We start from the raw sequence: 15,285 nt of genomic DNA on the forward strand, positions 1-15,285 counted from the left end.
GTCTGAGGTTAATTCCCCCACTGGGTCCCATCTTTCTGTCACTGCTTTATGGTCATCACCCGCTGACCAGCTGTCTTCTTTCCTGTGTTTTCAACTTTCCTCCCTGCTAGCCCATTCCACTTAGTATATAACCGTACTTGTCTCGCCTATAATAATATCCTTCTGATACTTGTGTAATCCTCTAATTATTATTTTATCATCTCCTTTTCAAATAATATTTATAAAAGTAGCATATAAGGCTAAGGGTATGGCTCAGTGGTGAAGGGCTTGCCTAGCTGGCATGCATAAGTGCCTGGGTTCAATTCCCAGCATGGCAAAAAAAAAAAAAAAAAAAAGTATGGTTTTTGGATTTTCCCATTCATTTTTAATCTACAAAAGTATGCTGTTATTAGGTTGGGGATGACAGCTCAGTGGAACAGCACTTGCCAAACATCTGAAATAAACTTGCTTTTGCCCTTATAACAAGACTCCCTTGCTGACCACTTTCTCCTTCAACCTGTCTCCTCTGTGTGTCTACACATGACTTACACTTTCCTCTAATCACTCTTTCTCAGCTTATATCTTAGGCTGGGTTCCCCCCGAAGCAAAGAGAGAAGGATTGAAAGCAAGCAGTTGATGTGGAAGTTGGTCCCAGGAACACTGGTAAGAGGAAGCAGGGAAAGGAAGACAGATGGTGCAGGCTGCAGTAACAGGCAGGTTATGGCCAAGGGTAGGGCGCTCAATTCCACTGAAGAACCTGTGGGAGGTTATGAAATATACACCTCCAAACTGTTCCATGGAAGAATAATGAACTGGGATATCTGTCCCCTCTTAGGTGTAAAATTAACTGACAATAGGAAAAAAAACTCCAAAGTTTATTCATGTGAATATGGAGCACACAAAAGTGGCTTCTAAATAGTTGAAGAGGAGCTCAGTGTGAGGCCCAGGCAGGAGGATCCAGAGTTCAAAGCCAGCCTCAGCCATTTAGCAAGGCCCTAAGCAACTTAGCAAGACCCTGTCTCTAAGTAAAATATAAACAGCAATCCTGGGTTCAATCCTCTGTACCAGAACAAAACAAAAACAAAAACACCAGTTACAGAGGAGAAAGGAGGGCAAAGTGGCTTCTATGGGAAGAACAGTTGGGTTTCCAGGGTAACAGAATGGAGAAAAGTTTGGGATAATGCTTGTTTATGTAAGTGCGGGAGGGTTTTCTCCCTTTCTTTCTTTCCTGCCATAAAAGTCCCACAGAGAGGGGATCCATATAGGCTCACTTTCAGAAGCTTCTGCTTTCAGTGAGATAAGGAGAGCTCCAACAAGATTTCTTTCTGTATCTGTTGAATCTCAAATATCTTTAGTTTAAAACAGTCCTCACATATACTCTGGGCCCAGGTGGGTCCCCACACCACCAATTCCCTAATATCCCTGTTGAACTCCTTGGGGATTCCAGCCTGTCTATTGCCAGCAAGCTCATTCCTTTTGCTGGAAAAAGACCTTAGGCAGAGAATCCTGGTAAAAATGCTGAGTGCCAAAAGGACACAAGCTACTACCATTTTTCTTCTAATTTTTCTCTTCCTCTACCTGCTTCTTTAATGGTGGTATTCCCCAAGATCTTACCCTCCCATAGTTCTCACAGCTTCAGTCACTATGATGTCATTCAAATCTATACCCTTCCCTTCTCATCTCCCTTAAGGTGTGTGTGTGTGTGTGTGTGTGTGTGTGTGTGTGTGTGTGTGTGTATTGAGCACCTTACCTTGGATTGTCCACTCTAAACAAAACTCAATAAAAACTGGGTTGATAGTCTCTCTTTTTTAAAAAAATGTATATATTTTTTAGTTGTAGATGAACACAATACCTTTATTTTATTTATTCATTGATTTTTATGTGGTGCTGAGTATTGAACCCAGTGCCTCATGCCTCACGGGTGCTAGGTAAGTGCACTGCCACTGAGCCACAACCCCAGCTCTGGGTTGAGGGTCTCTTAAAGCCTTTTCTCTTGTTATTCCCTACCTTGTCTTGCTTTCTTAAAATCTGGCCTTCTTATTGTTTCCAGAGGTCTTTCTAAAACATCTGTCCTAGGCTGGGGGTGTACTCAGTGATAAAACGCTAGCTTAGCACACACAAGGTGATGGGTCTGACCCCAGCATGCATGCATGCATAAAAATTAGATAAATAGGGGCTGGGGTTGTGGCTCAGTGGTAAAGTGCTTGCGTTGCACACATGGGGCACTGGGTTCGATCCTCAGCTCCACATATAAATAAATAAAGGTATTGTGTCCATCTACAACTAAAAAAAATTATGAAAAAAGTAGATAAATAAATACCTATCTTACAATATGCCAGACAGTCTTTTAGGTGGTGGGGATATAATAATGAACAAGACAGAGGATTCCTGCTTTCATAAGCATGAATTTTGCAAATACAGAAATAAACAAGAAAGAAGAAAAATATGTCTCATGTAGACTGGAGATCTACTTTAGATTGGGAGGTCAGGAAAGGCATTTTTGAAAAAAACACATTGAAAACCAGAACTGAATGACACAAAGGACACATCTATGCAAACGTACAGGCCACTTCATTCCCCAGCTGAAAAATGCTTCTTTCAATGGTTTTCCAAAGACTTCAGGATCTAAGTCCAAATTTCTGAACAGGGCAGAGAAAAGTCTTACAGCATGAGGCCAGCTATCTTCCTCTAGTTTTTTTTTTTTTTTTTTACATTACATGACATCAACTCATTACATACTTACAAGCACCACGAAGACAGCAAGTAGACTGGCTGAGTCCCCCTTACCTTTATTCATCTTTGTACTCTGTCTCTGCATTAGGAGTCAGCTCCATAAATGTTTGTTAAATGGCATATTGGGCAAAAAGTTTAGATGTAAATGTACAGATCTAGATCAGTGCTTTCCAAGAGAAGAAGCATTCCACGTGTGTAAAGTTTCCTCATAGCTACATTAGGAAAGTAAATGAAAGGGATGCAACTGTCTTTACATTTTATTTAATGGAACATATCCAAAGTGGTATCCTTTTAACCTGTGATTCATATAAAGATATTGAGCTATTTTACATTCTTTGTTTATCTGAAATCTTCCAAATCCAGTGTGTGTATTTCACACATCGCATCTCGGCTGGGACTGGCCACATTTCAAGTGCTCTGCAGCCACATGTGGCTTGCGGCCCCCTCCTTGGCGACGGTCCCCTATCAAGGGCCTAAAGCAGCCCAGCCATTCACCTCCTACCGCCTTACCTATTTTATCTGCGTTGCAGTCCCTACTAGTTTTATTCGCAAAGCTCTGGTTTGCCTGTCTCTTTTGTGACAAGGACTCACCCTGAAAGGTGCCAGGACAGGACAGACATTCAATAAGCGTCCATCCCTTCTTGAATCCGTGCCCAGCGGGCATCGCGAACTTGGGCCGTCCTCTCACCCTCCGGGGCTGCCCTCGCCCTTCCTTTCCCAGGCCGGTCCCTGGAATGTGGCTGGGAACCTTGGACGTGACTGGGAGGAGTCTGGCCTCCTCGGGTTTCGCGCGGCGCGCACGGGGACGCGGCCGCCGGCCATGGCGGACCTCACGGTGTGCTCCTTCCTCACCAAGGTGCTGTGCGCCAACGGCGGCCGCATGTTCCTGCAGGACCTGCGCGGCCACGTGGAGCTGTCGGAGGCGAAGCTCCGGGACGTGCTGCAGCGGGCCGGGCCCGAGCGCTTCCTGCTGCAGGAGGTGGAGATGAAGGAGGGCCTCTGGGACGCCGAGGCGGAGGCGGCGGCGGGCGCGGGCGGCGCGGGCAGCGGCGGCGGCGCCTCGGCCTGGAGGGTGGTGGCCGTGTCCTCCGCGCGCCTCTGCGCCCGCTACCAGCGCGGGGAGTGCCAGGCCTGCGACCAGCTGCACTTCTGCCGACGGCACATGCTGGGCAAGTGCCCCCACCGCGACTGCTGGTGAGGGGAAGGCGCCGGGGGCCGGGAGGAGGGCGTGGGGCGAGGGCCGCGGTCTGTAGGTCCAGCGGAAAGCCGGAGCCCAGAGAATGGCGGAGGCGGGTCCTCGTCGGGCGCGGGGTGGGATGGCGACCTCCGGGGAGGCCTCGTCTGCGCTCGCGGCTGGATGCGGGGGGGGGGGGGGAAGCGGGAGGTCCTTCGGCCCAGAGTCCTCAGTCGCCCGCGCCCCCCAAACTGCTGTCCTGCCGAGGTCCTTCGCTACGCGCCTGGGTTGAATCGTGCAGGAACTTTTGAGTTGACTCCCCCCCCCCAAAGTGGCCTCCGGGGGACATCTGAGGATCCCGTGAGATCCATGGGCCTTTTGCGCCCACTCCCCACTAACTACAGTTTTACAGGAGCGGGTCTGTGCTCTCGGGCTTTAAAATCCTGGTCTGGCCTGACCCACCCCCTTCCCCGGAAACAGGGCTGGAGGCTGTGAGTGAGGATCTACCCTCGGCACCCCCTCAGCGGGAGTTTGAAGCTCTTTCGTGGTGCATTCTTGACGCACCCTCACCCCCAGTTTAAGTGAAGGCGCTTTCTTAACTAACGTTAGTAGACAGTGGGAGACGGTCCCTCTCTGGGTGGAGAAGGCCAAGTGCCCTCCTGGGCAGAACAGATGTGCGGCCTGTCCAGGGAGGTGCCTGGGGGAGGTACGCTTGGCTTGAAAGCATCCTTAATGAATATGAAAATGACCCTGGGAAGGGAGTAGTTTCAACCCAACTTTCTTTTTATCAATCAGTGCCTGGGAAATTGTTTGTCCCACCTGTAACTTGAAAGTTGTCTAAGGCAAGAATTCCACCACTGGCCCTTTCTCTCCTGGGCTTCTGACCCAGAGCTTTGTGTTTCCCCAGGTCTACCTGTTCCCTTTCTCATGATATCCACACACCTGTCAACATCCAAGTCCTGAAAAACCACGGGATTTTTGGCCTCAATGAAGCCCAGCTTCGGATCCTGCTTTTGCAGAATGACCCCTGCCTTTTGCCAGAGGTGAGTGGCCATGGAGTTCATTGCCTTCTCTGGCTTTATAGCGTAATAGCTTTGAAGTAGTATGATTTAGTTTCGGATTCTTAAAAGGACCCTTTATAATTCCTATAATGACAAAATTCGCATGTGTGTTTCTGTTTAGCCATACATAAAGAATTGCTTTAAACAAAATAGTGAGAATCCCAAGAGAAAATATTATGAGACCACCAATTAAATGTAGAATTTTGTAATCTGGCACCATGATTCTATCATAGACTTTCTCATGGTGCCAGAAAAGGGGTGGGAGGAAGGTGGGGGAGTGAGGAGACCACCATTCAGGATGGCCCTGTTTTTCTTTTTTTTTGTGGTGGTGGTGGGGATTGAACCCAGGGCCTTGTGCATGCAAGACAAGCACTCCACCAACGGAGCTATATCCCCAGCCCAGGATGATACTAGGGTATGACAGGGTCCAAAGGGAAAGAAAGTTGTGAGGTAGGAACATGTGAGCTGGAGCTTTTGGTGCAGAAGATGGCAGAGGCCTCCCTCGAGTACATTGGAATCTGTACCCAAGGCAGTCCTGGAGGGGCTCTTACCAAGCAAGCCTTCTTCTTGGCATCCATCTCATTTTTAAATGCCTGAAACCTTTGCAGCAGGTTTTCTGTGAGCGAGGTGCATCCCTCTATGTTACAGAAAGTAGATTCACCCAGAAGCTGGCACAGATTATTGACAGGAAGGGTTGAAAGGTGGCATCAACTGTGAGGCTGGGGCCAGATCTTCCTCTATTCGAGGGAAGGAGCAGTACAGCTGCTGTTTGCCCTTTAATTTCACAGTATTTCTTGATTTGCAGAAGTTTAATGTTTTTTTTTTTTTTTTTAAACAACCATTTATCTGTCCGAGATTTTATTAGCAGGACCATAGCGGCCAGTCACAGAAGAGGAGGGGGTCGAGAGAGAGAGAGAGAGAGAGAGAGAGAGAGAGAGAGAGAAGAGAGAGGAGAGAGGAGAGGGGGAAGAGAGAGAGGGTGAGAGGAGAGAGCAGAAGAGGAGAGGGGGAAGAGAGAGAGAAGTTTAATGGTTTTATATTGTCAAACTCATTGAATCTTTTTCTTTATGGCTATGTTAGACAGCTTTTTTGTTGGTGTTACTAAAAGACCTGACAAGAACAAATGTAGAAGTTTATTTTGGGGCTCACAGTTTAGAGGTCTCAATCCATAGAAAGCCATCTCCTTGGAGGCTTGAGGTCAGGCAGAATATCATGGCAGAAGACTGTATGGAGAAAAGTGGCTTAGGACATGCAGATCAGGAAACAGAGAGCTTCACTTTGCCCAACAAGCACAAAATATAGACCCCATAGGCATGCCACCAAGGACCCACCTCCTCCAGCCACATCCTGCCTGCCTACAGTGGGCATCCAGTTAATCCCTAGCAGGGGATTAGTAATCTGATTGGGTTTAGACTCTCACAACCCATTCATTTCACCTCGAAACTTTCTTGCATTGTCTCACACATGGGCTTCTGGGGGATACCTCAGATGGAAACCATAACAGTGGCTCTTCCTAGATGACCTGGGCCCAGCCTCATCTTGTCCTATTAGACGGCTTCAGTGTTCTTTTAGCCCTTATAGTGGGAGGCTGCCCTTGGCCCAGAGTTGGACCTAGAGGTGTGTGTGGCACAAAACATGGCCACTTAGACATCAGGGGCCACAGCAAGCACAGAGGAGGAGTGAGAATGATGCCTCCTGTCTTTTGTATGAAGGTGCCTGGTTGATTCCTTTCACTGCTCTCCTAAAGATACAGTGCAGGATCCAGACACAGCACATAAGAAAAAAGACAGTGGGGGATAGTATGTGAAATATCATGCTAGCTCATTCGAAAATTTAGATGAAATGGACACATTTCTAGAGACTAGGGCAAATCAAAATTGATTCAAGAAGAAATGGAAAGCCAAAAGAGTCTTATATTTTTTTAAAGAATAAAAGCACTAAACAAACCCTGAAGTATAAGTTTTCTATAAGAAAACATCAGGCTTACATAGCTTTATCATTGATTTCTATCAATTTTTTTGCATCTTAAGCATAATTGAAAAATAAAATTATGTATTAATGGCATACAATGAGATATTTTGACATATGCTTTCATGTGACACGATTAACTTAATCCTGCTAATTCACGTATCATCACTTCATAAGGTTATCTTTTTTAAAATTTTGAGTGATGAGGATTTTTTTAAAAGCATTTTTTAAAAATTTATTTATTTATTTATATGTAGTGCTGAGCATTGAACCAGGGCCTCACACACGCCAGACAAATGCTCTACCACTGAGCCACAACTCCAGCCCAGTGATGAGGATTTTTAAGATCTATTCTCTTAGTAGTTTATAAGCATAGAGTATGTTATTTTGAACTTCAGACACCGTGCTGTACCTAAGGGCTCCAGAATGGATTCATCCTAACTGAAACTTCAGTCCCCTTAACCTGCATCTCCCCATTCTCCCCCCAAGTTCCAACACATCTTTAAGGAACAGATTGTTCTAATATTTGGACTAGGTCTGGGGTCTATTTTCCTTGACCTACATTGTTGAACCAGCATCCTACTATTTAAAATAGTTTATAATATATTTTAATATATGATAATCCAAGTCTCTATACCCATTACTCTTCTGTTTTTTGTTTGTTTAATCAATTCTTGTTTCCTTTTTCTGATAAAGTTTAGAATCAGTTAAATTCCTAAAACTATTTTCTTTTTTTTTTTAGAGAGAGAGAGAGAGAGAATTTTTTAATATTTATTTTTTAATTTTCAGTGAATATAACATCTTTTATTTTTATGTGGTGCTGAGGATCGAACCCAGCACCCCGCGCATGCTGGGCGAGCGTGGTACCGCTTGAGTCACATCCCCAGCCCTCTAAAACTATTTTCTAGGAACTCTTTGACTCTAGGAGGGTCAAAATTGCATTAAAATTATAAATTCATTTTAGAAAATTGGCACCACAATTATAGATAGGGATGCTCTTTTGTTTTAAAGCAGGTTATGTGTGTCCTGTAAAATTACCCATGTTTTAGCTTGATTGGTAGTGTTCCTGTTGTATCATTTAACATGCTCCTCTATTTCTTGAATATGTGGTAAACTAATAGATCTGGAGGTTTGATGGGATTTGGGTTTGATTTTTTTTTTTAATAGCAAGAATATTTTTATAGGTGGTACATTATTAGGGAAACTTAACATTCCAGTTTGCCTGGGAGTGGAGGGGTGTCTTGGAATGTCAGACTTTCATAATGGTATTTCTTGTTGTATCACCTGGAGGATCATATGACATCTTGCCATCTTTTTGTGTGTGTGAGGTGAAGTCTGATTGGTCATTTCAGAGCTGACAGCCTGATCCATCGTTATAAAGCTCCCCAAGAGTATGTCCTTGGTTTGCCTGGAGCAGACCAGTTCACATTAGCTGTCCCAAAGTAATCATTAACAGTGCTCCCCCCGCTCTCTGCCTGACTCTCATATTATATGGTAGTGCAACCAGTCGAGATGGGTTTCATTGGAAGTAGACCTGAAGTGGGGATTCGGGTCATGTGATTTATTGAAGGAGGGCTCTTCAGGGGTGGAAGGGAAGCAGGTTATAGAGGAAAAAAGGCTAATCTAACTACCATATGAACCAGCAATTCCTTTACTGTGTAAATAATCAGAGGCATTGAAATTAGTATGTTGAAGAGCCATCTGCATGGCATTTTTGCTATGCACTGATTGCAGTAGCCAAGATATGGAAACAACCTAGGTGTCCATTGATGGATGAATAGATAAAGATACACACACACACACACACACACACACACACACAGGAATATTATTCAGTCTTAAAAAGAATGAACTGTCATTTGCAGCAACATGGTTAGAACTGGAGGACATTATGTTAAGTAAAGTAAGTCAGATGCAGAAAGACAAATACTACAGATTCTTACTTTACAAGTGGAAACTAAAGTTGATCTCAAAGAATTGGGGAATAGAGGCTGGGTTTGTGGCTCAGTGATAGAGCTCTTTCCTGGCATGTGTGAGGCACTGGGTTTGATTCTCAGCACTGCTTATAAATAAATGAATAAAATACAGGTCCATCAATAACTAAAAATATACATATTAAAAAAAAATAAGTGGAGAATAGAATAGTAGTTACCAGAACCTGGGAACAGTGTGAAGCAGGGAAAGATGGAGAGAGGATGGTTGATGGGGCCAGGGGTGCAAGAGTAACCTACTAATGTTCTATGGCACTGTAGGATAACAATGGTTGACAACAATTAATTGAATATTTCAAAATATCTAAGTGAATTTTGAATGTTTCCAGTACAAAGAAAAAACATATGTCTGAGTGACAGATATGGCAACTACCCTCATCTGATCTTTATACATAGTATAATACACATTGTATACATGTATTGAAATGCCACACTATACCCCAATACAGGGTATAGTAATATGTATAATTACTGTGTGTCAATTAAAATATTAATTTAAAAAAGATACCATTTAATCTCCAGTTTTGTAGGAGGAACTGTTGTTTATTGGCTGCAAAGATACAATAGCTGGGTGTGGTAGCACATACCTGTATCCCAGCACCTCAGCAGGCTAAGGCAGGAGGATCACAAGTTCAAGGCCAGCATGGGCAATTTAGCAAAACCCCATCCTGAAATAAAATAAAAAGGACTGTGGGGGCTGGAATTGTGGCTTAGCATAGAGTGCTCGCCTAGCAAGTACGAGGCCCTGGGTTTGATCCTCAGCACCACATAAATATAAATAAATAAAATAAAGGTAATATGTCCAACTACAACTAAAAAAAATAAAGTAAAATAAAAATTAAAAAAAGGGCAAGGGATGTAGTTCAGTGATGAAGTGCTCCTGGGTTCCGTCCCCAGTACTACAAAGTAAATAAAGATATGGTGAGAACTAATATTTCAGGTATTGCCTTCTTTCTGTACCAGGTCTGTTTGCTGTACAACAAAGGTGGGGATCCCCTCTATGGTTACTGCAACCTCAAGGATAAATGCACCAAGTTCCACGTGTGCAAAGCCTTCGTCAGGGGAGAGTGCAAGCTGCAGACCTGCAAACGGTCCCATCAGCTCATTCATGCTACAGCCCTGAATTTGCTCCAGGAGCAAGGACTGAGTATTCCAAGTGTCGTTAATTTTCAGATCATTTCTGCCTACAAGCATATGGAGCTGCACAAGATGCTTGAAAACAAAGGTAGGCCTAGCAGAGGCAGACAAGAACCGTCAATGGTGAGGTGGTTTCAAAATCTTCACAGTAAAGAAATAACAGTGACTTGAAAGTGAGTCTGAGGACCAAACCACTTCATATGTTAATTGCAGCTTTGTTGTTAGAAAGTTTAGGACAGTGGACAAGTGGCAATATTGAAGGGTTTCAGAAGACTTTTGAGTTTATAGTATTTGAACAGAGTAGCTCCTGGGCCACTTGGGGGCAGGAGAAGTCTTAACAACTTGCTGGGAGATGGGGAGGGAGAAAGGTGAGGATAACATAGGGATGGCTTTCTTTTATGAATTGGTTTAAAGGGTCTGCTTTTTTTTCTTTTTTTAGAAATTTTAATCACATTATAGAAAAACTTGAGCACAAACTAGAAATAAAAATTGCATGAGATTCCCCTTACTCTAAACGGTAATATTGTTACACTTCATTGTAGGCCATTCAGTCCTGTTACTGTGTAAATGTTCTTTTAACTATAATGTGTTTTGCTTATTTATTTTATTAAATTTGCTTACAGCTGAAAATCAGTAAGTGGTGGCTTTAGAATTGTTGATGAGAAAAGGTAATTAATTAATTGCCAAAGTCAGAGGTACTAAGCTTTTATTTTATTTTTAAATAGTTTTTAGTTGTACGTGGATGCAGTGTCTTTATTTTGTTTATTTACTTTTATGTGGTGCTGAGGATTGTGGGAGTGCCTCACGTGTGGGAGGCAAGTGCTTTACCACTGAGCCACACCCAGCCACCAGTACTAAGCCTTTAATGTGCAGTTTTCTTTCTTTTTTTTTTCTTTTCCCCCAGTCCTGGGGATTGAATATCATGCTAGACAAATACTCTACCACTGAGAAACTTCCCCAGCTCTTTGGTGAAAACAAAAACAAAAATTAAGTTTTGAGACATCCTGAAGTTTTTTTTGTCGGAATGTTAGTAGCAGACTTTATGAATTTGAAAGTAAGGGGGACTCCGGAATACCAGTGTCACAGGCTGTCTAGGGAACTCTCAGGGATAGAAGGGACCTTCTACTCTGTTTCTGATGTAGTGCCTGTTTTATTGTCATCTGGTCCTTTTTACTGGGACTCTTCTCACTATGGAATACTGACTTTCTGCTTGCTATTGTTATATTTTTAATATAACAATTACCTGTTTTAATTCATAAGGCACAAACTCTCCAAACCCTGGGAATGAATTAGGAGTTTTGTCTGAGACCTGGTTACTAATGTAAAATGAAACTTAAAGAGTAATACAAAGAATATTTTTGGAAAGCTTATTCCTTTCTTCTTTCTTTTAGATAACTCAGCTACTGAGTGTTCACAGGGCCTTGAAAAACAGAGAACACAGGAGGCCGGGGCTGGAGAAGGCAGGCCTCTGGTCCCCAACACTGCCCAGTCGGCCAGGAAGCCCTGCCCAGGTAAACCGTAAAGGGCACCAGTGAAGCAAGAAGCTTGTTCATCTTGGAAGACCTGAAAGCAAGTCTTCTGCTGAGCTTCAGTTTGTAACCATTCGTTCTTTTAGTCATTTCTTAATAATGGTCATTAATAGCTACCTCACAGCTTATTGTGAGAGCTAAAGGTGGGAGGATAAAATTTGGCATGGGTGGCTGGGGATAAGGTTAGACATGAAGCAGGCAAAGAGAAGGTAAAATTTGAGCGCAGAGGGGTCAGTCCAGGGCAAATCCTGAAGATGCAGCTTCTGCAGTTCCTGAGCATCTTCCCCAGCCTGGGTGGATGGAACTCTTCAAGTGGTAAATTTATGCTGACTTCTGTGGTCTGACCAGTGATTTTGTCCATGTAATCAGTTTACATAGATCCATACGCTTTGCACGGTTTTCTACTTAGGCATTTCATAAGTATCATTCCATTTTGTTCACATTGATCACATATAATCATTTTTTTTTTGCACAGATACATTAATATATCATAGTTTAACTACCTCCCTTATTCTGGGATATTTCAACTCTAACAAATTTTGAATTTATCTTTCTATAAAATATACACAGTATTGAATTTATAAAGCCACGCTTTACTTTCGCTTAGCTTATAGGTGCTAAATGATTGTGTTTTGGTTTGCATTTCTCTAAATGTATGTGAGTGAATAGTATTAACTGCCTTGTGTGGGTTCTCTTTTGTGTATTGTATATGTGGCCTTTTATTGCTGGGCCCTCTGGGCCGACATGGAGCTCCGTGATTTTCATAAAAGAATGTCATCCATACTGTGTTCAGGATGTCCAAGTTTTGTGCATCCATCCTTGGCCTGCACCAAGAGTATGTAACCTTTGGGTTTCTGTCAAAGATTTCTACCTCAGCCTGTCTATTTTTTATCTTTTATTGAGCTTTTGCTAAGCCCAGCTGCTATAGTTTGAAGGATGGGTAGTTCATCCATTACTCTGTAATTCTTCTTTCTGTGGATGCAGATGGACCAAGAGAAATCTACCTGCTTCACCCATTTCATGTGGACTTCCCTCTTCCTCCCCGTTCCCTCTTCTGTCTTCTCCTGTGTATCCTGCTGTCTTTATCAAGTTACATGTAGATGTCACGTTCTTTGTTTTTATCAAGGGGTACCACAGAGGCAGATGTATGAATCCTTTGCTGTGTGTATTGTAGTCATATTTCCAAATGTCCTTGTGTAAAGTGCTTTCTTAAAAAATTTTTTTTGCAATAACACAATGTGAGAAAAAGGGACAATGTAGTAGCTTTTGTAAAACTAAATTTATTTAATTTTGAGAAAACTTACGTTTTCATTTTGAGAAAAACTGAAATGCTCTTCTTTTGAGATGGGGGAATGCAAAAATGTTTTCAGGTGATAAATTTCTGTGTTTTCTCCTAAAAGGGCAATATGATTTATATAACTTATAGTTTTTTTTACTCTTGTTGTCAACGACAGTATTTCTGAAAAGCCTGATGTTCTGCATATTTTGTTTTTTCTTTCTTTATTATTTTTTTCCTAGTTCTGATTTTTCCTGGTGCTATTTTTTTTTTTTTTTTTTTTTTTTTTTGGTGGTGGTGCTGGGAATCTAGCCCAGGGCCTTGTGCTTGCTAAGCAAGCACTTTACCACTGAGCTACACCCCAGCCCTGGTGCTAACTTAAATTTTATTTTACATTTATTTTACATAATGATTAAATGTAAAATCATTATTTTACATTTAATCATTATGACTATCTCCAGTTTATCCTTTTACCATGTATACTTTTGTCTAAGCCATCTTACACCCTTAATGGAGAGAATGAGAGTCTAAAGGCGTATCCTTTACCTTGAGAGACTTGGTGGACTTTCACATCATTGTGTTCTTTTTATATATCTTATAATTGTGATCTTACATAAGTAAAGGCCCTCTGTAATCTTTGTTGCAATGTTTTATTCAGTTCTGTCATCTTCCATTTCAATTTTGGTTCTGCTGATAATCATTCTATAAAATTATCTTATGTAATTTACTGGACCAAGTCCGACTGCTTATCCCACTGCATACCAGTAAAGTCAAGAGACAAGATATGGAGGCAAAGAGTCTGACTATTAAAAAAGCTGTCTAGATGAGAAGATAGGGACTCTGTCCCAAAGCTCATCTTCCTGGGAAGCTGACTTGGGGTTGGCTTATGTAGCCGGATGATGGGTGTTCCCTGATTGGTGGGTCCTGTCTCACCAAGTGGGTGGGCCAAATGAGGCACATCTGATCCTCATTGCCTGGTCATGAGATGTTTTTCAGTTCTGCAAATTTCAAAAGCAAAGATCATTATTTCCTCAGACTCTTCTTGTCACTGATGAGTTACATATTACACAAAGGACAGGCTCGAGGTGGGTATTTGCCACTAGTCTCTCTTGGTGATTGCCAAACTCCTGGTGAAAACAGGTTTCAATTAGTTACTTATTATAAACCTTCGATAATGGAAGAAAACATCCTTAAGCTCAGCTTCGTAATCACACCTCTTAATCTTTCTTTCATTTCCGTCTGATGGTCCAGCTCTTAGACTTCTCATGTCAGATCTGGAGATAGGTTTTCTTTGTTAATTTATTGGGGTTCATGAGGTGAAGCCTCACGTCTCCAGGCTCCCCACCCTCAACATACCGCAACTTGAATGAATTCATTTTCCTCCAGGGTTGTTTCTCCTTTTATTTCCTTATTTTTGGATGCTTATCCCCATTCAGTCATTGGACTTAAGCCCTGTACTCTTCTTTGTCTTTATTCCCTGTGTCACATTAGTCACCCAGCGCTGGAGATGTTTGGCTCCTAAGGAGCCTCTCAAAGGCTCATCCTTCTCTGCCCCTTTCTTCCCATCCCTACACAATTCCTTGGCTCACCCCTTTATCACCCTCTTATGTATCCCACAGGGACCTAACTCAGTGTTTTTCAAGTTATATGTGTGAGTTTTTAGTAGAAGGTGCTAGGTGGGCTCCTTTCCCCCACTTCAGTTTTGGTAGCTTTATTTTAATTTTTAATATAATAGACCTTTGTGGATTCCATCCATCTCCCCACTGTCCCTCTCTTCTGCACCTAGCTGTCGGGTTGATCTTTTAAAAGCAAATCTAATCCTGTTGCTTTGTTTTCACATGAGGCAAGTCATAAACTACCCCCCTACAGGGACCAGGAAGGTGAGTTAAATAGATGGAGTGGACTCTCTGCAGGGAAAGGGGGCACAGAGGAAATCCTGTGGCAAACTCTCCCAACTGCAATGTGCGCGGCCCTGATTTCCATCTGGGAATGTGGACCCAGTTTGTCATATAGTTTGCTTTTCTAAAGAAGCCAGAAATCCAGATTTTTTTTGTGTGTGTGAGAAATTTTCTGATTTTTAAATATTGGCTTCTAATTGAGTTTTAGAAATATAGATTAAGACTGTTTCTGCTGACCCACTTGAAGTTTTTGAAATGTACTCTTTTGTTGTCTTGTGACTCTGTATTTGTAAAAGATGTTTCCTCTTTTACAAGTGCCGGTCCTTCTTCCCTCTGCCTGCCTCAGAACCTGGCAGTTACAATCTTCAAAATGTTAGCGTTTCCTGGTCCCTAGAGAGGAAGCACTTGTAGAATTTTTTTTCTTTTTTGCAGTACTGGGGATTGAACACAGGGGCGCTCTGCCACTGAGCTGCATTCCCAGCCCATTTTATTTTTCATTTTGAAGCTGAGTCTCTCCAGCCAGCTTTGAACTGGTGATC

General features: G+C 42.6%; 1 protein-coding gene across 1 annotated transcript; it reads left to right on the forward strand.

Moving 5' to 3' along the window:
- Positions 1–3,532: 3,532 nt before the first annotated feature.
- Positions 3,533–11,946, forward strand: Zc3hav1l (ZC3HAV1 like). Its single transcript, XM_076860220.1, has 4 exons — positions 3,533–3,906; positions 4,794–4,929; positions 9,870–10,131; positions 11,435–11,946. The coding sequence occupies exons 1-4, from the start codon at positions 3,533–3,535 to the stop codon at positions 11,563–11,565; spliced, it is 903 nt and encodes a 300-aa protein (XP_076716335.1). The 3' UTR covers positions 11,566–11,946.
- The last annotated feature ends 3,339 nt before the right edge of the window (positions 11,947–15,285 follow it).

The sequence above is a fragment of the Callospermophilus lateralis genome, chromosome 1 (assembly GCF_048772815.1).
Source record: "Callospermophilus lateralis isolate mCalLat2 chromosome 1, mCalLat2.hap1, whole genome shotgun sequence".
NCBI lineage: Eukaryota > Metazoa > Chordata > Mammalia > Rodentia > Sciuridae > Callospermophilus > Callospermophilus lateralis.

Excerpts from the sequence above, each read along its gene's own strand:
- Zc3hav1l (XM_076860220.1), top strand. The coding sequence starts at position 3,533 with ATGGCGGACCTCACGGTGTGCTCCTTCCTCACCAAGGTGCTGTGCGCC. Across the intron at positions 3,907-4,793 it reads TGCCCCCACCGCGACTGCTG|GTCTACCTGTTCCCTTTCTC; the intron begins GTGAGGGGAAGG and ends GTGTTTCCCCAG. Across the intron at positions 10,132-11,434 it reads CAAGATGCTTGAAAACAAAG|ATAACTCAGCTACTGAGTGT; the intron begins GTAGGCCTAGCA and ends TCTTTCTTTTAG.